The sequence below is a fragment of the Lutra lutra genome, chromosome 4, assembly GCF_902655055.1.
Source record: "Lutra lutra chromosome 4, mLutLut1.2, whole genome shotgun sequence".
In the NCBI taxonomy this organism is placed as follows: Eukaryota; Metazoa; Chordata; class Mammalia; order Carnivora; family Mustelidae; genus Lutra; species Lutra lutra.
Genome location: NC_062281.1, coordinates 118,265,822 through 118,290,110, shown reverse-complemented (window position 1 = coordinate 118,290,110; position 24,289 = coordinate 118,265,822). Strand labels below are relative to the sequence as shown.

At 37.8% G+C, this 24,289-nt stretch overlaps 1 protein-coding gene across 1 annotated transcript in view; it reads right to left on the bottom strand.

The window, feature by feature from the left end:
- Nucleotides 1-100: 100 nt before the first annotated feature.
- DIPK1A (divergent protein kinase domain 1A) overlaps nt 101-24,289 on the bottom strand; it is a 125,040-nt gene continuing 100,851 nt past the window's right edge. The window contains exons 3-5 of the mRNA XM_047725373.1: nt 8,309-8,416; nt 3,505-3,681; nt 101-2,128 (exon numbers count right to left, since the gene is read on the bottom strand). Of these exons, the coding sequence (XP_047581329.1) occupies nt 1,316-2,128; nt 3,505-3,681; nt 8,309-8,416 (1,098 nt within the window). The 3' untranslated portion in view covers nt 101-1,315. The remainder of the gene's footprint in view (nt 2,129-3,504; nt 3,682-8,308; nt 8,417-24,289) is intronic.

Sequence of the window (24,289 nt, the reverse complement as noted above, 5' to 3'; positions counted from 1 at the left end):
GTCTTGTTTTCCCTGACAGGAGTTATCCCTCTGGTTGTATGATGTGCAGCCCTCCTGAAACAAGTCTGGCAAGCAAGAGACCCAACTGTGCACTAGGAAATGTTTCTTCCATTCATTTATTGTAACCAGATGGCTGGTGGGAAGAAAAAGTACCTTCAGAGTAAACAATTTTTAAAAAAGCAAAACTGGTGCTAATCAATGGCTTTAATTTTTGAGAGAAAGCTGTTTCAGTGAAGATCACATAACTGTAACATTCACTTCAATTAGGTGAAACTTTTGAGCAGAATATATTGGGTCTTCAAAAGAGGTGTTCTATTTTATGGAGATGTTGAAAGGTACATGCCAGATCTTAACATAAAAATAACATTAAAGGGCAAATAATAACTTGCATATCAAGTTCACATGAAAAAAATTTACATGCCTCTTAAGAAATAGCCCTTTGGCCAACAGGAAATACTGTTCAAAAATGGAAAATTGTTACTAGAAAGTTCATGATTTCAGAGTCTGTCTCCTAATGTCCCACTTCTCCAGAGCTCAAATTCAGATAAATGGATCTGGATTGGGTTGATGGCCTTAAGAATGTCAGTTTTGAAGGACTGAGCTCATGGACACTAAGAAGGACCCATCAAATCTAGGATGATGAAAGCTCATCCAGTTTCAGCCTCTAAAATTTGCAATTACATATTGCCAAGTAGAACATGTTTTGATGGATTTTTAATTTTAAGAGGCTAGTCAATGATTATTCATTCTGAAGCCATTTAACATTTGATGTCTAAATGTTTGTCTATAAATATAACAAACCATGCTATTAACCCAACATCTGTTTATAAGTGAGTAACTTTACCTGCTTTGCAGTCTTAATTTCTGTTAATGTGCAAACTTTACCATGCTAAGACTTCAGTAAATATAATTTTTTTTTTTTTTTTTTTAAACAGCAGCTTCAATGTTTCAATGCAAACAATTCCAGCAATGGTATTTTGGCTAACAAATCTACAAAATACTCACACTGTTTATGTTTATGGAATGAGGATTTCACAGCATTATTTTAGGTCATTAGTCAAAATAGTTACACAGTGAATGTACTGGAAAATCTACCAGGGCTTCCAACAGCAGGAATGAAATCTTTGGACCTGTTCATCCTATACCTCCTGCCATTACTTCAGCAGTCAACTGAATGTATCTCAAGATGATGACTTCTTAAAACCAGGGGAAAGGGGTTTGTGTAACTGGCAAGGATTTGAATCAGAAGTCATTTTTTTAAATGCTCAAAATTTTTCCTTAGAATTGTTTCCTATAATCACAATGTCCAAATGAATTAAGAGTCATTTGTATAGGAAATTTTCTTCCACAGTAATGTTTTTAGGTTATTTAGTATCAAAGAATGTTCCATTTCCATTTGATTTGCTGTGACTTTGAGAGCAATACAAGAATAAAGTTGCTTTTCCAGTTCCTCACGAATTTCACTTGGAGCACCACGCAGTAGGTAGTCTTTGAGTAACTGACAGGCTTTTGCTAAGTTGGGTTGTATCACTTCTGAAGTACACTTCATTGTACTCTGATCACAGCTAGTTCGACAATCAGTGCCATAAACACAGTCCAAATCAGACTCACAGTGACGATCCTTTATAATTTCTTTCAGGTTTGTCTCTGGCACAATTTTTCTCATGTCCACCATTTTCAAATCATACTTACTGTTATATCCTAGATTTTTGGCACTAATATCACACATTAGGAAGTTTCCATAGGGGCCATGGAAAACATCTTCCACAAATTCTAGGAGTCCTATGGCTATTTTAGCCTTTCTAGGCCATGATGGTGTGAACAGCTGATCCATGCTTCTTCTGAACCCAGATGGAATAAAAAGTTCAATGACCCATGGAAGGCTTATTCCATAAAGAGAGGTATATTCAACACTTTCCATCACATAGAGATCACCACAGAATCCCATTAATTTGGGGGTATGTTCTTTATCTTGAAGTATCACCATGAGAAGAAATTCATTTAGTTGAAGAAGTGCCCATGCTGACTTTGCTTCTCCCAAGGAAACCTGGCCATCTTTATCTCCATCAGCCACCGTCAAGATGAGATTAACCAGTTCAGAGAGATTTCCTTGGTCACCCAACTTTGCCTAAAACGGTAAGAATTTAGCCAAATACAGGTTTGAACAATTCCTCATATGTAATATACATACTAACTTTATGGGGATTACCATGCTAAGTAATAATCTTGTTACTGAGTCTCTATAAAGGAACTTAATACATCTCCAAATATGTATGATGCTTACTGAGTTAACTAGAAATATGTTTTATATAATTGTAGTAAAGCCGACTTAAGTATATTTAAGAAAGGGGCCACCCTAGCTCCCATAGCTCCCTGGGCCCTGTTGATATCCAACACAAATTATTCTGTCTTATTCATACATTTACTTGCAAAATTGCTGTGTAATGTGCTCATGTCTGAAGTTATAATAAGGGTCAAATAAGGTCTGAAGTTATAATAAGTTATAATAAGGGTCAAACAGGAGAAAATTATTTTCTCCTGTTTTGTAGTCAATACATTAACAACTATTTTCTTCAAATTGTATTGTTCCAATGGTGGTTAAAAAATATGTCCCTGTGAAGTTTCTTAAGATAAAATAGTACGAAAATGTAAACTTAAAAGTAAGATTTTGAGTGAAAATATGACACCAATAAAAAGATTCTTGGGGCACCTGGGTGGCTCAGTAGGTTAAGCCTCTGCCTTCAGCTCAGGTCATGATCTCAAGGTCTGGGGTCAAGCCCTGCCCACATGGGGCTCTCTGCTCAGCAGGGAGCCTGCTTCCACACACACACACACCCCACCTGCCTCTCTGCCTACTTGTGATCTCTCTGTCAAATAAATAATAAAATCTTTAAAAAGATTATTTCCAATATTATAAATTTTTTCTTTAGTATATTTAATCTTTGTATGAATATTTCTTTAAAATTTTTAAAAATAATTTTCAGTCAGGACATGTATACTAATTTTAGCCCTTCCCCACCTTTTAAAAAGTGTGTATCAGGTACAGTGTCAAACTATACAGCTGCTCATCTACTTAACTCCTCTTTCATATCTGGACATTTTTAGCTAGCATAAATAATGTTAAGGTAAGCATCCTCCTCAGATTTTGTTTGTTTGAATTTTTTCCTCAAGATGGGAGTCCTGGGTATAAGTTAAAGAATAGCAACATTTTTTTTTTTTTAAGATTTTATTTATTCATTTTATAGACAGAGATCACAAGTAGGCAGAGAGGTAGGCAGAGAGAGAGGAGGAAGCAGGCTCCCTGGTGAGCAGAGAGCCCGATGCGGGGCTCGATCCCAGGACCCTGGGACCATGACCTGAGCCGAAGGCAGCGGCTTTAACCCACTGAGCCACCCAGGCGCCCAAGAATAGCAACATTTTTATGGCTTAGGATGAGGTCTTGCTAACTCTTTCAGAAGAATGTACCACTTCACACTAGCAACATGTGAATAGATATATACTTACTTTAAAGAGACTGTAGACCATTTCTTTGAATTTCTGTACAGTAGTTCCCCTAGTTGGCTTATCAAATAGCACTATTTCTTTCCTTGGTTCCAATTCAGTCCCAAAATCAAGATGAAGTGCTTGTTCCATTTGACATTTCACAACACCTGGCAGATTACCCCAAATCCCTAAATACATCTACGTGAAAAAAGAATGACAAATTAGTCCTTAGGCTGAGCAGAAAACTTTACCATGTATTTTTAGTGTTTTCTTCCTCTTATAAAAATAAACAAGTAACAAAACATTGAGATTTAGCTTTTTTCTGTAACTTTTAAATTATAAAATTCATGCCTAAATATATTTTTGACCATGATCAATTTTATTTTTTCCAATTTTTTATTATAAAATATTAAAAACATAGAATTTACCATTTTAACCATTTTTAGAGTACACCTCAATGGTATTACATTCACAATGTTGTGCAGCCATCACCACTATCCTTTTGTAGCACTCTTCATCTTGTAAAATTGAAACCCTATACCTATTAAATAATAACTCCCTGTTCCCCTTTCCCACCCCCCAGCCCCTGGCATCACCATTTTACTCTTTATCTTTATAATTTTGACTTCTCTAAGCATCTCATATAAATGGAACCATACAAAATTTGTCTTTTTGTGATTGACTTACTTCACTGAACATTATGTTCTCAAGATACATACAGTTGCATGTGTCAGAATTTTCTCCTTTTTAAAACTGAATAATAGTTCATTGTATGGATAAACCACATTTTGCATTTCTATTCATCTGCTAATGGACCCTTGGATGCTTCCATGTTTTAGCTATTGTGAATAATGCTGACCTGAACTTGGGTGTAATACGAATATCTTTTGGAGACTCCGCTTTCAATTTTTTTAGATATGTATCCAGAAGTAAAATTGCTGGATCATAAGAACAGTATATTTTTAATATTTTGAGGAACTATTTTTTTCAGTGGCTATGCCGTTTTACATTCTCACCAACAGTGCAAAAGGGTTCCAATTTCTCTCCATCCTTGTCAACACTTGTTAATTTCCACTTTTTGACAGTAGCCATCCTAACGTGTATGAAATGGTATCTCACTGTGATTTTGATTTGTATTTCCCTCATGATCAAGTGATGCTGAGCATCTTTTAATATACTTATTGGCCATTTGTGTATCTTTTTCTAAGAAATGCCTATTTAAGTACTTTGCACATTTTAAAATCTGGTAGTTTTCTTGTTGAGTTATAAGAGTTCTCTCTCTCTTTCTTTTTTTTCTTAGTAAACTCTACACATATTGGGGCACAAATTCATGACCCTGTGATCAAGAGTTGCATGTTTTACCAACTGAGCCAGCCAGGTGCCCCAGGAGTTCTCTATATATTCTAGATATATTTTTTTAAGATTTTATTTATTTATTTGACAGAGAGAGATCACTAGTAGGCAGAGAGGCAGGCAGAGAGAGAGGGGGAAGCAGGCTCCCTGCTGAGCAGAGAGCCTGATGCAGGCTCAATCCCAGGACCCTGAGGGACCCTGAGACCATGACCTGAGCAGAAGGCAAAGGATTAACCCGCTGAGCCACCCAGGCACCCCTATATATTCTAGATATTAATCCCTATTGGATATATGATTTGCAAATATTTTATTCTGTAGATTGGATATTCTTTTGATGTACAAAATTTTTAAATTTTCATGAAGTACAATTTGTCTCTTCTTCTTTTGTTGCTTGTGCCTTTGGTATCAGAGCCAAGAAATCCTTGCTAAATCCAATGTCATGAAGATTTTACCCTATATTTTTTCTAAGAGTTTTATGCTTTTAGTTATTACATTTAAGCCTTTGATCTGTTTTGACTTGATTTTTACATATAGTATTAGGTAAGGGTCCCACTTTGTTCTTTTGCATGTGGATATCCAGTTTTCCCAGCATGGTCTGTTGAATAGATAGTCCTTGGGGTGCCTGGGTGGTTCAGTGGGTTAAGCCTCTACCTTCGGCTCAGGTCATGATCTCAGAGTCCTGGGATTGAGCCCTGAATCAGGCTCTCTGTTTGGCAGGGAGCCTGCTTCCCCCCCTCTCTATGCCTGCTTGTGATCTCTCTCTCTGTCAAATAAATAAATAATATCTTAAAAAAAAAAAAAGACAGTCCTTTCTCTATCGAATGGTCTTAGCACTCTTGTCAAAAATCATTTGACCAGGGGAACCTGGGTGACTCAGCGGGTTAAGCCTCTGCCTTCAGCTCAGGTCACCATCTCAGGGTCCTGGGATCAAGCCCCGCATCAGGCTCTCTGCTTGGCAGGGAGCCTGCTTCATCTCTCTCTCTGCCTGTCTCTCTGCCTACTTGTGATCTTTCTCTCTCTCTCTCTCTGTCGAATAAATAAATAAAATCTTAAAAAAAAAAAATCATTTGACCAAATACGTGAGAGCTTATTTCTGGGTTCTCTATTCTATTGATCTGTATGTCTGTCTTCATTCTAGTACATACTGTTTTGATTACTGTAGCTTTGTAGTAAGTTCTGAAATCAGGAAGTATGAGTCCTCCAGCTCTATAGTACTTTTTCATGACTGTTTTGCTATTTGGTGTCCTTTGAGATTCCATTTTGGGCAGGTTTTTCTATTTCTGCAAAAAATGTCTTCAGAATTTTGATAGGGATTTCACTGAATCTATAGATCAATTTGGGTAGTATTAACGTTTAACAATACTAAGTCTTCCAATCCATGAACATGGGATATGTCTCCATTTGCTTATAGCTTTAATTTCTTTCAGCAATGCTTTGAAGTTTTCATTGTACAAGTCCTTCACCTTCATTGTACACTTTCATTGTACAAGTCCTTCCCCTGGTTAATTCCTAAGTACTTTATTCTTTTTGATACTACGTAAATGGAATGGTTTTCTTTTCTTTCTTTCTTTCTTTTTTTCTTAGATTGTATGTATGTATGTATGTGAGACAGAGAGAGAGAGCACAAGCAGGGAAGAGAGGGAGAAGCAGGCTCCCCAAGAGCAGGGAACCCAATGCAGGGTTTGATCCCAGGAACCCTGTGATCAAGATCTGCGCTGAAGGCAGATGCTTAATGGACTGAGCCTCCCAGGTGTCCCGGAAGGTTTTCCTAATTTTCTTTGTGGATTGTTCATTGTTACTATACAGAAATACAACTGATTTTTGTGTGTTGACTTTGTTTCCAGCTACTTTGCTGAATTCATTTATTAGCTGTAAGAACATTTTCCTACATAGATAAAAGGTTTTTTCTACCCTCCATAAAATGTTTTTCTACCTCCCATGGTCTACATAAAAGATCATGTCATCTGCAAACAGATATAATTTTATTTTTTCCTTTCTAATTTGGGTGCCTTTTATTTATCTTTCTTGTCTAACTGATTCGGCTAGAACGTCTAGTATTATGTTGAATACAAGTGGCAAAAGTGGGCATCTTTTCCTTGTTCCTGATTTTAGAGGAAAAGCTTTCAGATTTTCACAACTGAGTACGATATTAGCTATGGGTTTTTCATATGTATATTTTATTATGTTGAGGTAGTTGCCTTCTATTCCTATTTGTTGAGTGTTTTTATCATAGGAGTGTACTGAATTTTGTAAATACTTTTCCTGCTTCAACTGAGATGATCCTGAGGATTTTTTCCCCTTCATTCTATTGACCGACCTAGTGTACTAAATTGACTTTTGTATGTTGAACTATCCCAGCATTCCAGGAATAAATCCCATTTGGCTGTGGTATATGATCTTTTTAATATGCTCAATTTGGTTCGGTAGTATTTTTTTGAATATTTTGCATTAATGTACAGAAAGTCTGTAGATTTCTTTCCTTGTTCAAGTGTCTTTAGCTGGGTTTGGTATCACGCTAATGCTAGCCTCAGAGAATGAGTCAGGAAGTATTCCCTCCTTTTCAGTTTTTGGAAAAGGTTGAGAAGGACTTAAATGTTTGGTAGAATTCACCAGTGAAGGCAACAGGCTCACAGCTTTTCTTGTTGGGAGACTCTTGATTACTGATTTAATCTCCTTACTAGTGATAGATCTATTCAGATTTTCTATTTCTTGCTAAGTTTTCTGTTTCTAGAATTTGTCCATTTTGTCTAGGTTACCTAACTTGTTAGTGTACAATTGTTCATAGTACTCTCATGTAATCCTTTTTATTTCTGTAGAGTCAGTAGTAATGTCCCCACTTCATTCCTGATTTTAGTAATTTGAGCCATCTCTTTTTTTCTTCGACCATCTAGCTAAAGGTTTGTCCATTTTGTTGCTCTTTCCCAAGAACCAGCTTTTGGTTTCATTGATTTTTCTCTATCGTTTTTCTATTCTCCATTTCATTTATCTCTTCTGTAAACTGTATTATTTATTTCCTTCTGCTAGATTTGGGTTTAATTTGTTCTTTTTCAAGTTCCTTAAATTGTAAAGTCAGCTTGTTGATTCGAGATCTTTCTTGTTTCTTAATTAAGCATTTATAGCTACAAATACATTTTTTAAGTCACATTACACAGAAAGATGAAAGGCAAAACTCTTCTGTTTCCATTTCCCTAATACCATACCCTAGAATTAGTCACTATTAATTAATATAAGATCCACGAGGGAAGTAATATATCTTAATCATCACTGAATTCCTAATAACTAAACAGTGTCTGGAATATACTGGGAATAAGGGATTAATAATAAACATCTGTTGGATGAGTGAATCAAAGCATACAAAATTGAAGTATATAAAATTTCCTAATGCTCTGGTTCAAGAATTCTAACAATACTTTATTCAAGGTAAAATTAGAGTGCACTATCATTCTGGAATGTTTATTTGTAATGTCCATACCTGATTGTTGGGCTTGGTGGATAAGCATTTCCCAAAGTAAAGAGTTTCTGTAACACAAAGGCTATTACATGCGGGCCCATCAATAACTCCAGTCTTGTACTTGTCACACTAAGAACCAGGAAACAAAAAAGTAGTTAATAGAAAAATGTTATAAAAAGAAACAATAAACAATGTAAGGAGATATCTGTATTCTTTAAGATGAAGTTCTATGATGAAAAGAATTCAGGCTCTGGATTTGGACAGACCTGAATTTGAATCCAAGCTCTGTCCTTACCAGCTATATGATGATGAAAGACCTTGCTGGGACTAGGGTGTGCACAGAATTTGGAAGTTATTTTTCTCCCTTAACATGGTCTGAGGTGGTATGATACCTGATCTCCCTAAGATTAGAGGCACTCTTTTAAAAAGTGGCTGTGGTTTTAAAATAAAAAGTTAAAGTTTAAAATACCAAAAATAGGGGCATCTGAGTGGCTCAGTTGGTTAAGCCACTACCTTTGGCTCAGGTCATGATCCCAGAGTCCTGGGATTGAGTCCCATATCAGGCTTCCCCTGCTCTGCAAAGACCCTGCTTCTCCCTCTCCCTCTCCCTCTGCCTGCCACTCTGCTCACTTGTGCTCTCTCTCTCTCTATCAAATAAATAAATAAAATCTTTAAAAAAAAACCCTAAAATATTGGGGTGCCTGGGTGGCTCAGTCAGTTAAGCGTCTGCCTTTGACCCAGGTCATGATTCCAGGGCTCTGGGATTGAGACCCAGGTCAGGCTCCTTGCTCAGCAGGGAGTCTGCTTCTTCCTCTCCCTCTGCCCTCCCCCCCACACTCATGGTATCTCTCACTTTCTCTCTCTCAAATAAATAAAATCTTTTAAAACATTCCCAAAATATTTAAAAATAACAAAATGAAATTATCTCTGTCATCTGGTCATCCTTGAGATCACCGAAAAACAAGAAAATAAGAAAAATGAACACAAACGCCATCTTTTATAAGGTACCAAGTTAACTCTAAGACACAATTAGTGAGGATGGCCTACAAAGTTGAGTGAAAATTACACCAGAGTCCAAAGTATGTTGAGATTAAGTACCTGCTGTGACTTTAGTTCTCAATGTTGGCACAGCACTAAAGAGGTAGTACACCTGAGGAGGAGAACCATCACCTGATTTACATTGAAAGTTTAAGGGCACAAGCTGTGGGAACTTTCAAGGACTCTGGCATCCTGAAGCAGCAGGACAAGGCAGTGCTGAATGATAAATTCCTTAAAAATGTTATCTATGTTGGAGGCAGTCTGTTAATGAAACAGGTTGAGGGAGAATATAATATGAGCATCTGCTGGGGAGATAATACTGGCTAAGCATGATCTGTTTGTGTATTTTTGTCTCTAGTTTCTCCTTTTTACTCTTACACATGACACACATATCCACACACTCGGCCATAGCAGCCTCACTATTAGCACAATTCACTGCTCCAGTTGCTTCCTGCAAATAGCTGGTCGAGAAAGAATACTTTTCATTCGATGATGAGTAATAACCAAAGGAAAATAAGATCTATACAGCAAGTCTACAAGAAAAAGGAGGAAAGGAAATAAAAAGCTAATGTTATAAAGAGACATTTTCCAGAAAAATGTTGCCATGAAGCAGACCAAACATAATGCTGTGAATTCAAAGGACTTAATGAAACAGCTTAAAAAACAAGACCTCAAAGCAGAAGAATTGATGCTGAGACATCAGAAGGAAATGTAAAATAAGCTAGCAGAAAGGAAGAAAAGGAAAAAAATCCTAGAAATTAAAACCACATTATAAGTGGGGGCAGGGGAAGAAGGCAGATAAAGATGACAACACAGTTAGACTTAAAACAGGGCTGGGTTAAGAAAAATGAGAAAATGGCAATGGAGTGCTAAAAAGAACTAAAAATAATTTGAGGCAAAATTATAGACACAGAAGACATGATATCCAGCATGTCTACATGAAGGAGAATAGAACAAGTGGAAATGAAAAAATATTCAAAGTATAATTCAAGGCAACTTCATGTAAGTGAAAAGACACTTTATAAATTGAAAGGACACAATGTGTCCCAAGAAAACTGATATAGAATGACCCTCGTGACCTATCCCATTGAATTTTACTAGAACTTCAAAAATAAATAATCTTTTCAGCATTTAGGCAAAAAGATCAAGGTACCTTTAAAGGGAAATAAATCAGATTGACCTCAGATTTCTCCACAGCCACATCAATGGTAGATAATGGTGCAATGCCAGCAAAGTCTTTGAGAAAGAAAGTGTGACTTGCCTGAATCCTAATTTGTTAATTTTTAAAGGGGATATGGATAATACTTGACTTATACCATAATTATGAAGGGGCCCAGGTTGGGCAGAGAGCTTTCCTAAAAATAAATAAATAAATAAATAATAAAATTATAGCATTATTATGAGGTAAAATGATATAATAATGAGTACAGATCACCTGTGATTTTAACGAGTGCTCAACAGTAGGTACTATTATTTTACATAGCTAAACTTGTTTCAAGTAAAAGGCATCAAATGTTTTTGAACATACAAGGATTAGAAAATAGAACTCCATTACTGTCTCTTAGAGAACTACCAGAGAATGGATTTTAGGTAACCAGCAGATGAACAAGAGAACCTGAATGTGGAAGCCCCCTGAAATGTAGGATTGGGATGAAAACAACCCTGGGAATCTACTTCATAATAATTAATAAAATAACTGATAATCACCAGATGCTTATTATAGGTCAGGCACTGTTCTAGTGCTATAATTTCATTATCATGAAAACAAACCTGTGAGGTAGAACCTATTGTTATATACATTGTAAAAACAAGGAAACAATTATCTATTAAGTAACTTGCTTAAGGTCACACACTGAAAAAATGATAAAGCCAAGATTTCAACCAAGGCAGTCTGGTTCCGGGGCTCATTCTCATAATAACTACTGTATATTGTAGAGAATGTTAATATTATTTTTTTTAAAGATATTATTTGTCAGAGAGAGAGAAAGAGAGAGAGAACACACAAGCAGGGGAAGCAGCAGGTAGAAGGTGAAGCAGGCTCCCTGCTGAGCAGGGAGCTCGATGTGGGACTCCATCCCAGGACCCTGAGATCATGACCTAAGCTGAAGGCAGACACATAATGGACTGAGCCACCCAGGTGTCCCAGAATGTTAATATTATAAACTACACCAGTAAAAGTAGTAAAATTAACAAAAACCAAGAAGAGAAGATGTAAAAAGATGAAAGTTGCCAAAAGGATTGATTTCTTTATCTTTAATATTCAAGGTCAAAAGATAATACACCTTAAAAATCAAATAACAGAGACAGAAGTATATTCAAAAGTATACCAATGATCACTAGAAGAACAAATAATAATAATGTATTGATTAAAATTAGGTGGAGCAAAGGAGATGAGAATGGAATTATAATATTGTCACTTCTTATAATAAGTAGATTTAAGAAATACAGGATAAAGTACATTTTTTAAAACCACAGCATAAAAAGCTAAACACTAGAAGAGCTAAATACAGAATACAAACCTTCCTGATTACCAGTAGGAACATGCATAAAAAAGAAATATACACTATCCAGAGAAAGATACAAAACAAATGAATTTTTTTTTTTAAGATTTTGTTTATTTATTTGACAGAGAGACACAGCGAGAGAGGGAACATAAGCAGGAGGAATGGGAGAGGGAGAAGCAGGCTTCCTGAGCAGGGAGCCTGATTCGGGGTTCAATCCCAGGACCCTAGGATCATGACCTGAGCAGAAGGCAGATGCTTAACTACTGAGTCACCCAGGTGCCCAAACCAAATGGATCCTTAAAAATGGAAAGTAGGAGTGATCCGAAGGGGCACGTGCATCCGAATGTTTATAGCAGCAATGTCTACAATAGCCAAACTATGGAAAGAACCTAGATGTCCATCAACAGACGAATGGATAAAGAAGAGGTGGTATATATACACAATGGAATACTATGCAGCCATCAAAAGAAATGAAATCTTGTCATTTGCAATGACGTGGATGGAACTAGAGGGTATCATGCTTAGCGAAATAAGTCAATCGGAGAAAGACAACTATCATATGATCTCCCTGATATGAGGGAGAGGAGATGCAACATGGGGGGTTAAGGGGGTAGGAGAAGAGTAAATGAAACAAGATGGAATTGGGAGGGAGACAAACCATAAGTGACTCTTAATCTCACAAAACAAACTGAGGGTTGATGGGGGGAGGGGGGTTGAGAGGGGGGGTGGGATTATGGACATTGGGGAGGGTATGTGCTATGGTGAGTGCTGTGAAGTGTGTAAACCTGGCGATTCACAGACCTGTACCCCTGGGGATAAAAATATATTATATGTTTATAAAAAATAAAAAAAATAAAAAACAAACAAACAAAAAATGGAAAGTAGGTCATAAAATGTGCTCTAGAACTAAGTCATATCTATAAATGTCAGTGGGATAAGCTCATCTACTGAAAGAAAAATATCCTCAAAGAACAGAGTCAAAAAAGTTGAAAAAAAAAAAGGACAGTACAGGTATATCAAACAAATGCAAGGAAAATACAATTAAGTCACAATCTTACATCAGAAGAGGTTGAAGTCAGAGGTGGAGAAAGCATTAAATAAGGTTTTATTTTTTTTTTAATTTTTTTTTTTAAAGATTTTATTTATTTGAGAGAGAGACAGTGAGAGAGAGCATGAGCTAGGAGAAGGTCAGAGGGAGAAGCAGACTCCCCACGGAGCTGGGAGCCCGATGTGGGACTCGATCCCGGGATTCCGGGATCATGACCTGAGCCGAAGGCAGTCGTCCAACCAACTGAGCCACCCAGGCGTCCCTAAATAAGGTTTTTAAAAAAGCCCTCCTTATAATGTTAAAACATACAATCCACAACAAAGATATTACATTCATGAGTTTCTATAAAGCAAATAAAGTAGAATTAAAATTTATTAAGCAAAATCTATAAGAAATAGAAGAAATAAACAGAGGCATTAGAGTAGGAGACCCTAGTTCACTTTTCTTAGTCCATACCAGATCAAAAAGTCTATAAAAAAAGAATATAGAAGAACTACAAAACCTGACTAATAGAGTAGATTTATATGCCTTGACAACAGACTTTTCAAATGTCCATGGAACACTTTACAAAATTAGACCAAAGCCTTAATACATTCCACTTAGTAGAAACGGCAGAAACAGTATTCTCCAAACACAATACGATAAAACTTGAGGGGCGCCTGGGTGGTTCAGTGGGTTAAGCCTCTGCCTTCAGCTCAGGTCATGATCTCAGGGTCCTGGGATCCAGTCCTGAATTGGGCTCTCTGCTCAGCAGGGAGCCTGCTTCCTCCTCTCTCTCTGCCTGCCTCTCTGCCTACTTGTGATCTCTCTCTGTGTCAAATAAATAAAATCTTAAAAAAAAAAAAACCCAATATGATAAAACTTGGAATTAACAAAACATCTATCGATACATAATTAAATGTTCTTTTAATTCTTGAAAGTCAAAGAGAAAGTCCAAATTGAAATGTTAAGTATCTAGGAAATAACAATAACAGAAACTGAAAATAAGATTAATGATAAAATCAAAGAACGACTTAAAGAAAACTATTTTAATTATGTTCATAAACAGCAAAGAACAAAACAAATGAATTAAAAATTCAAGAAATTAGAAAAAAATTAATCCAAAGAAAGCAGAAAGAAGGAATTAACCAATATGAAATAATAATATAAGATTATGGTATGTTCCTGTAGTTGCAAGAATTCCTCTGACCTTCATCTCCCAATCTTTGCTTTAGATCTCTTGCTCTTTTGGTTTTTGCAATTACTTTTTGATGGCTCTTCTCCAGAATTCTCCTTTTCTGTTTGGTTCCCTCAGTCTGATGACATAATGCTGCTTACAGATCAATCTTGCCCAGCTCTGGTTCTTGGGATTGTGCAACCTATTAGAGGGCCAACATTGGACTTCTCTTATATGAGATAGGGATTATAGATAATTTCTTAAGCCCTTCATCTTGCAGGCTTAAGGTTTTCACTGATCCCAAGGAAATGGCCAAAACACAGTCGAGTCTGTTAAGTACTCAATTCTTGAAAGGGCCTCCTACCAACACTTTCTACATTTTGCTGTGAGGATGCAGATAGCTTTAGTAGAGATGGAGGACCCTGCCCATCTGAAGAAGTAAGTGCCAACACCCAGAAGCTGGGTTCAGCTGTCACTACCAGAGAAGTTCCTGGGTAAGCTGTGACCATGCCTGCTTTCTCCTGCAGACCTGGCTGCAACCAAGAATATGAGGTTTCATTTTCAGAGGAGGAACAGAGCAATCTAGTTCCCAGACTCAAGTTTAGGGGGGACCACAAGGGAGATACTCAATACTTTCTTCCCCAGGTCAACCTCTGATTTTTAGGGAAAGCAGAACCATCTGTTTGGTATCTCTGCTTGTAACAGATGGCCAGCAATTTCACCGACATACGTCTTCAGTGAGGCAAAGTCGGGGGAGTTGCAAGGCCTGACTCAGGAGCTGGGGTGAAACCTCCTACAGCTACAGGTTAGAGTTTCTAGTGAATTTAGATCACATAGACCACATCCTCTGGCCACAAAGATATAAGAAATCAACAAAAAGATAATGTAAACATAAACACAGACATGTTCAGAAACTAAAAAGCGCATTCCTAAGTGTTTTGTGGATTAAAAGAGAAATCACAATGGAATATACATATTAACACTTGTGAGATGCAGCTAAAGCAGTTCTTAGAGGGAAATTTACAGCTTCAAATGCAATGATGAAAAAACAACTGACTGAATATAAATAGTAAGGACTCAACTAAAGAGTCTCAAAAAGACCCCAAGAGTAACAGAGTAAACCTCCAAAAGAAGTAGAAGGGAAAAAAAGCAGAAATAAAAAAAGAAAAAGATCAATAATACCAAAAACTAGTTCTTTGAAAACTTTAACATAGGAGATAAACCTTTAACAAGACTGATCAAGAGAAAAAGAGAAGGCACAGATAAAGATTATTCGGAAAGAAAAGATAGTGAATAATATAAACAACACTATGGCAATATATTTGAAATGAACAATTCTTCTAGAAAAATAAAAACAATAGAAAATGATGCAAGAAGAAATAGAAAATCCGAATAAGACTAGTGAACATTAAAAAACTGAATCCATAATGAAAAATCTTTCTCTCTAAAAACAGCAGGTCAAGGTATAGTCTGGGAGGACCTCAGGCTGCCAACCAGAATGTAGTACTGTTTCTAGGTGGAAAATGGGTAAAACAACACAAATGGTCATTAACAGGAGGATGGCTGAATAAAGTGAAGTGTGTTCATACAATGAAATACTATACAATAATTAAAATGAAAGAACTGAGGCTTGGGGAACACTCTTGCTCTGTTGGTGGGAATGCAAACCGGTGCAGCCACTCTGAAGAACAGTATGGAGGCTCCCCAAAAAGTTAAAACTGGAGCTACCCTATTATAGAGTAATTGTGGTATAATATACCACTTAGTATTTACCTGAAGCATACAAAAATACACATTCGAAGGAGGACATGCGCACGGATGTTTATAGCAGCATTATCAACAATACCCAAACTATGCAAAATGTCCAAGTGTCAAATGACTGATGAAGGGATAAAGAGCGTGTGTCTGTGTGTGTGTGTGTGTGTGTGTAATGGAGTATTATTCAGCCCCTAAAAAGAATGAAATCCTGCCATTTGCAAAGACATGGATGGAGGTACAGTGTATTATGCTAAGCGAAATACGTCAATCAGAGAAAAATACCATATGATTTCACTCATGGAATTTAAGAAACAAATGACTGAACATTTGGGAGAGAGGAAGAGAGAGAGGGCAACAAATCATGAGAGACTCTTAACTATTGAGAACAAACTGAGGAATGATGGAGGGAGGTGGGTGAGGAATGGGATAGATGGGTGGTGGGTCTTAAGAAGGGCACTTGTTAGGAAGAGCATTGGGTGTTATATGTAAATTATGAACCACTGAACTCTACACTTTTTTTTTCCAAAGATTTTATTTATTTATTTGACAGACAGAGATCACAAGTAGGCAGAGAGGCAGGCAGAGATAGGAGGAAGCAGTCTCCCTGCTGAGCAGAGAGCCTGATGCGGGGCTCGATCCCAGGACTCTGGGATCATGACCTGAGCCAAAGGCAGAGGCTTTAACCCACTGAGCCACCCAGGCGCACCACCATTATCTCCATTTTATTGATAAAGAAATGAAGGCAAGAGAGGTTAAGAAATCTGCAGGGCAGGTTAGTCATGGTGCTGGAATCTGAAACCAGTTAGTGTGACTCCAGAGCTTGCGGTTTTAATTAGCCATTGAGGTAAAAGAACCAGAATTACTTAATCTTGGAGAGGAGCACGTATAGCAGATTTAATAATGGCTGGGTCAGATGCCCATCCACAGTGTTCCTACTAAGGGACTCTGGACACATTCATTCCCTCTGCACAAGCAACTCAAAGCAGGGACAGGACTTCCACCTTTATTTTTTCCTTGGGACTTGCACATTGCCTGACGCATGATCAGTTGTGCTTAAAAAGTACTTTTCGGGGTGCCTGGGTGGCTCAGTGGGTTAAACCACTGCCTTCGGCTCAGATCATGATCTCAGGGTCCTGGATCGAGTCCCGCATCGGGCTCTCTGCTCGACAGGGAGCCTGCTTCCCTCTCTCTCTCTGCCTGCCTCTCTGTCTACTTGTGATCTCTCTCTGTCAAATAAATAATAAATAAAATCTTAAAAAAAAAAGTACTTGTTGAATGAATGAATAAATGAACTCTATTCTGAGTATTTATGCAGAAAGAGCACATTCTATTATGAACAGCTTCTAGAATAGGACTTAAAGAGTTATTTGCTTCAAATGTCCCAATCTTTGGCTTTTGAATCTTTTTTTTTTTTTTTTTTTTGGCTCCTGAATCTTGAGGAACACTCTACTCATAACCCTGCCCAAGGTCAAGATTTAAACGTGGCCCTTTCCACCACATCCATAATCTTGAGGCTGTATATTTCCTTCCTGATCCTACATCGTTCCTCTCTTCTTTCCTTATATTCCCAAATCTAACATCATTTATGTTCATGTTATCCTCCCTGGTGGAAAGTAAGCTGATTCAAAGGCAGAAACAAGGTCATATTCATCTTTGAACCTCCCCTTTCTAGCACACAGAACAGAGTTTAGTATTTTAAGTGTTCACTAAATGTTTATCAAATAACTATGATTAAAAACATAGTAGTTTTGATCTTAAAACATTACTAAGAATAAAATTAATACTTTTCTATAATGCATTAAACATTTTTTTAAAAAGGACTAAATTAGTATCTTATTAGTGAATCGTTAAGCAGTGAAGACAAGTCTGACATTCAGCTACAAGAATCAGATTCCTGGGGCGCCTGGGTGGCTCAGTGGGTTAAAGCCTCTGCCTTCAGCTCAGGTCATGATCCCAGGGTCCTGGGATCGAGCCCCGCATCGGGCTCTCTGCTCAGCGGGGAGCCTGCTTCTTCCTCTCTCTCTGCCTGCCTCTCCGCCTACTTGTGATATCTCTCTCTCTGTCAAATAAATAAAATTAAAAAAAAAAAAATCAGATTCCTGTTTTGAGCTAAGTCTTCAAGCCAACCCTGCATCAAAGAGGTGGTCACAAAGAACAGGCTCTTCAGCTTGTGGCTTCTATCACAAACCAAAAGCAAATTTCCCATATGCTTATATGAAAAGTATGGTTGGCCACATACAGCTTTGTTTTTCAGGCATGGCCATACACACAAACTATAATCATTGCTAGTAATCTTATCTCCTAACTAGAAAGACACAGGTTATAAAGAAGTTCAACTTTACAATAGGATACTCAGCAGAAAATATTAAAGGTTTTCCAGTGGTGAGATTTTACTGCTATGAGGATTCTATCATACATCCTGCCTTTGTTTGCACATACCTGGTAGTACCAGAAGATGGCACTCTTTAGCTACATTTTACAAAACCCATTGGCGCCGAAGGGGTAATTTCATGAACTGTGGAAATTGTATCTCAAAGAGCAATAACAATGAACAGATGTATAAATCCTAGGTTTTAAATCATTTTCTAAGATTTATTTTCTTGCCAATTCTTCCTTAGGAAAAAACAGGAGAGTCAGGTTGCCTGAAAATTCTTCAAGTCCAGTTAGTGCCCTCTCCAATTCCCCACATCAGCTGTTTTATTTTTCACATCCGCTACTTTAATCTTCACCATTCTCTGCACTCTCACTGTATCATCAACATCTCTTTTTCCTTCTTCCCTGAATTCTTCCTCTTAGCCATTAATTGTGCTCATCGCATACTCTTCCTCTCCCTACACACACACACGTATGCACACACACACAAGAACCTTCTCCATCTCTCCTCCCCTTCTGTTATAATGTCGTTAATGTACTTCAAAATTCTTCAGCAGACACAGTGTGATATTTGTGTGCTTATAGTCCAGTAATGTATAGGGCTAGAGAGTCCTAATCAGGTAATAAAGAAGCATGTGCTCTGAGGCAACTACTACACATGCTTCTATCGTCCATATCCTAGTCAAGATTGATCCATTTCTGGGATTTTGTTAATTAGTAAATAAGGGTCATATTGGTGACATTTTTAGCTTGTTAAATGTCACAGTGAATGTTAGAAATGGACTATCATTGGTGAAATTGAAGGTATTTAAGATATGTAGATTGGTTGAAATATGGGATATCCCTTACCTTTTCATAATGGGGGTAGAAGAACCAGTTGAAGCTACAAACTTTATCTTTGGGGAGGTACTCAGAGTTAATTATTTTACAACAGAAATTCTCAAACTGTAGGAAGCCTCAGATCTCCTGAAAGTCTTGTTAAAACCGAGACAAATGGACCCCACTGTCAGAGTTTCTGACTCATTTGGTTTTAGGTGAGGCTGAAAATTTGCGTTTGGACCAAGTTTCAAAGTGATACTAATGCTGCTGGTCAAAGAGACCACATTTTGAGAATCACTGGTTCAGAATTTCTAGTTGCCTGATGCTAATTATGAGGGCAATAGAAGCTTGCCTCTGGAGTATCATTGCTTCCGCCTTGAGTAAATCTTTCACGCAAGTTGACAGAACACCTAAAAGGACAGAAGTAGAACTTTAATAAATTTATAGACTGATGGGGGCACCTGGGTGGCTCAGCGGGTTAAGCCTCTGCCTTCGGCTCAGGTCATGATCTCAGGGTCCTGGGATCGAGCCCCGCGTCGGGCTCTCTGCTCGGCTGGGAGTCTGCTTCCCCCTCTCACTCTGCCTGCCTCTCTGCCTACTTGTGATCTCTGTCTGCCAAATAAATAAATAAAATTTAAAAAAAAATTTACAGACTGATTATATGGAAGGTTTTGTGACTGCTTACAATTAACTATGTGCTGAATAAATACCTAAATGTCTGCCAGAAATCATTTTCATTATAACCTAATAATAAGGTTGTGTGGGATAATCAGTTAATACTCACTGATATCACACATTTTCAATAGCTACCATTATTTTTCAAAACAGAAACTAAGGAGTATGCATAACTAAACTGGATGAGGTCAATTTTAAACAAATTCCAGGGGCTCCTGGGTGGCTCAGTCGGTTAAGTGTCTGCCTTCAGCTCAGGTCATGAGCTCAGGGTCCGGAGATCTAGTCCCGCATCTGGCTCCTTGCTCAGCAGAGAGCCTGCTTCTCCCTTTCCCACTTCCCCTACTTGTGCCCGCTCTCTCTCTCTCTCAAATGAATAAATAACATCTTTAAAAAATTTAAAAAAAAATTCCCAGCTGAAAGGCAGAAGCAACCCAAGAGTTCATCAATGAACAGATGGGTAAAAAAAAAAATGTGGCATATATTTACAACAGAATATTATTCAACCTTAAAAAGTAAGGAAATTCTGAAACATGCCATAATACGGATGAACCCTAAGGATATTATGCTAAATGAAATAAGCCAGTCACAAAAAGACAAGTACTGTGTGATTCCACTTTTTATAAAGTTTCTAAAGTAGACAAATTCATAGAAACAACAAGTAGAATGGTGGCTGCCGTGGGTTGAGGGGTAGGAGAAATAGGAAGTTCTTGTTTGATGGGTATAGAGTTTTGGTTTTGCAAGATGAAGAAGTTCTGGAGACTGGTTGCACAACAACGAATATACTTAACACTACTGAACTGGACGCTTAAAACTAGTTATAATGCACTGTGAGAAACAGTATGGAGGTTTTTTATGAAGTTAAAAATAGAACTACCATATGATCCAGCAATTCCACTTCTGGGTGTATATACAAAGGAAATGAAATCATTATCTCAAGGAGGTATCTATTCATGTTCTTTGCAGCACTATTCACAGCCACCAGGATAATAGAAACGACCTAAGTGGGGACACCTGGCTGGCTCCGTGGGTAGGCATGAGACTCTTGATCTCAGGGTGGTGAGTTCAAGCCCCATGTGAGGCGAAGATGTTATTTAAAGAGAAATTTGAAAAAAACAAACAAAGAACTTGACTTATTAAAAAAACAAACCCTGGGCGCCAGCCCTCAGTGGGCTGGGCCGCTGCCTTTGGCTCAGGTCATGATCCCAGGTCCTGGGTTCAAGCCCCGCATCGGGCTTTCTGCTCAGCAGGGAGCCTGCTTCCTCTCCTCTCTCTGCCTGCCTCTCTGCTTACTTGTGATTTCTCTCTGTCAAATAAATAAATAAAATCTTTAAAAAAATAAATAAATAAAAATAAAAATAAAAAATAAAAAAACAAACCCTAAGTGTCTAATGATGAATAAAGAAAATGTGGTGTGTATGCACAGATATATACATACACACACATACAATGAAATATTATTCAGCTTAAAAAAAGAAGAAAATCCTGTCATTTGTGACAACATGGATGAAACTGGAGGGCATTATGCTAAGTGAAATAAGCCAGACAGAGAAAGACAAATACCACATGGTATCACTTATATGTGGAATTAAGGAAAAAAAAAAAAAAAAGTCAAACTCGGAGAAGTGGTTACCATGGGCTGGGGGTATGGGAAATAGGGAGAGGCTGGTAAAAGGGTAAAAATGTTCAGTTAGAAGATGAATAAGGTATCAGGATCTAATGTATAATATGGTGACTAGAGCAGGTAACGCTGTATCGTATAAATGAAATTTGTTGAGAGCAAAACTTAAATGTTTTCACCCCCATGTCCCCCAAAAGGTAAATCTGTGAAGTAAGGGAGGTGTTAATTAACTCAAGGGAGGGAATCCTTTCAGAATGTATATCAAATCATCACATTATACCCTTAAAAATCTTACAATTTTGTCAATTACACATCAATAAAGCAAAAAAAGATAATGACAAACAAAAACAAAAGCGACCAAGATGATAAATGTTATGTATATTTTACCACAATTTCAAAGAATTTAAACCAAACTAAAACCAACTATTTCCAGCAGAGCTCCTAGAAACAGTAGTCTGTACTTGCTGTTGACATTTATTTCCTCTTATCCAAACTTAATCTTTCTTTATTCTCTACCTTATTAAAAGGTGCCATCATCCACCCCATGTATCTGAGGGAAGAAACAGGGAGTTGTCTTAAACTTCTTCTTCCTCATCACCCCTCTCCCCTCAACTGGTCACCGAGTGCTGGCAATCAAAGTTCTCCGTAATAGCCTTGAAACTTTTTCTTCTGTTCCATTCCCACCACCAATGCCATGGTTTAAGCCCTGACTTCTCTGTGCCTGTATTACTGTAACAACCGTAAAACTGGTTTCCCTGCCTGTGATGTCTCCGATCCAACCTACCCACCCTCCACAACTGATGAAATTCTTCTGAAACCTGTATCTGACCAATTGCTTCCCTGCGTAAGGGGTGCCTGGGTGGCTCAGTTGGTTAAGTGTCTGTCCTGGGACCAGGGTCCTGGGATTGAGCCTCAAATAGGGCTCGTTGCTCAGTGGGGAACCTGAGTCTCCCTCTCCCTGCTGTCCCCTTCCTCCCTACCGCCCCCCACCCCCACTTGTGCTCTCGCCCCTTGTGCTCTCTCTCAAATAAACAAATATATCTTTATAAAAACAAAGAGAAAGAAAAGAAAAGAAAACTTCTGTTGATTTTGTTTGTACTGCCCTGAGGATAAAAGGCAGACTCCTAACAGGACATACATGGGCTTTATGATTTTGACTGTGCAAAAGTGACCTCCGTAAGCTGCTCCTCAGGCTCTCTGCTCTGGCCAGGCGCTTCCTGGAATGTAGCATTCTTTCCTATCTCTGTAGCTACGCACATGCCTCCTACTGCTTATAATGGTCCATTCTTCAAAATCCAATTAAGCTATAACCTCTTCCAGAAAGTCTTCTGGGATGTTCTCAGTTGGACTGCCCAGTGAAATATTGCATTGGACATGCTTATATTGAAAACTTATTAGTTGCTTATTGGCAATACTTGGGATATACTTATACTCAAAAAGTAAACTCACCATTTATTTTAAAGTAAAATTTAACTGGGCATCCTGTTTTTGTGTTTGTCTGTTTTGCTAAATTTAGCAACCTTACTCCCAGTCTCAATTACATGCTTGTTTATTTTTCCATATCCTCTACTAGTCTGTAAGCATCTTCAGGGCGGGGACATGTCTTATCTCCGTATCTGCCCATTCTAGCAAGTACTGGTAAGCACGTAACGAAAATAACATGTTGTTTAACTGTTGGTTTGTTTCTTCTAAACTGGCTTTAACCCTTAGTGTCTTTACTGCTTCTCAGAATTATGCTAATAGTAACAAGACCACATGTTTCAGGATTACGGTGACCATCACATGATACAAGAGGGTGGCCCATAACACACATAGGACACCAGAAATGCTGCTATAACCAGTTAACATTATTCTTAGAATAGGGCTTATGTTTTTAAGATTTTTAAAAAGATTTTATTTATTTATTTATTTATTTGAGAGAGAGAGAGAGAGAGAGAGATAGCATAGAGGGGGTAGGTCAGAGGGAGAAGCAGACTCCCTGCCAAGCAGGGAGCCCGATGTGGGACTTGATTCTGAGACTCCAGGATCATGACCTGAGCTGAAGGCAGTCGCTTAACCAACTGAGCCACCCAGGTGCCCCTGTTTGTTAAGATTTGAAATAAACTTGTTTAGGAAATATTTTTCTGTGAATTCACCAAGAAGAGATTAGTAATCTAATTCAAACTGGCATAGAAGAAAACGATACTTTTCTTAAAAAGAAAAAATTAAGCTTTTACTCTGAAAACAGTAGGTTCCAAGTGGATTCATCCCACATATTTTAAAGACAAAAGATAATAGCACAAAATGAGGGGTGCTTGGGTGGCTCAGTGGGTTAAAGCCTCTGTCTTTGGCTCAGGTCATGATCCCGGGTCCTGGGATCGAGCCCCACATGGGGCTCCTGCTTCCTCCTCTCTCTCTCTGCCTGCCTCTCTGCCTACATGTGATCTCTGTCAAATAAATAAATAAATAAATAAATAAATCTTTTTTTTAAAAAGGCACAAAATGAACCTCTAGAGTCAAATAATAATTTTGACCCTAAGCAAATGCAAAGATAAATGAAATAATTATGTACTACTATCTAATTAAAACCATACTTCCCAATATTGCTAAATTTAGTGTATATTAAGCTAGTTGTTTTAACCAACAAACCATTGTCTCTAGAAATTAGATCTTAAAAGAGTCTGTAATAAAATTTAGGGGCTCTTTCATTTTTTATTGCTTCCAAGTTAAAGCATGTGCTCTCTCTCTAAAGGAAAAACAAAACAAAACAAAACAACCAAAAACAAAAAAAGAAAAGGGGCGCCTGGGTGGCTCAGTTAAGTATCCGACTATTGATTTCCACTCAGGTCATGATTTCAGGGTCGTGAGATGGAGCCCCACATCTGGCTCCATGCTGGGCCTAGAGCCTGCTTAAGATGCTCTCTCTCCCTCTTCCTCAACTCCTCCCCCATTCCCTCTCTCTCTCTCATGAATGAATGTATAAAGAGCATGTGCTCATGTAATAGAATGGCAGTGGTTCATTAGAATGGCAGTG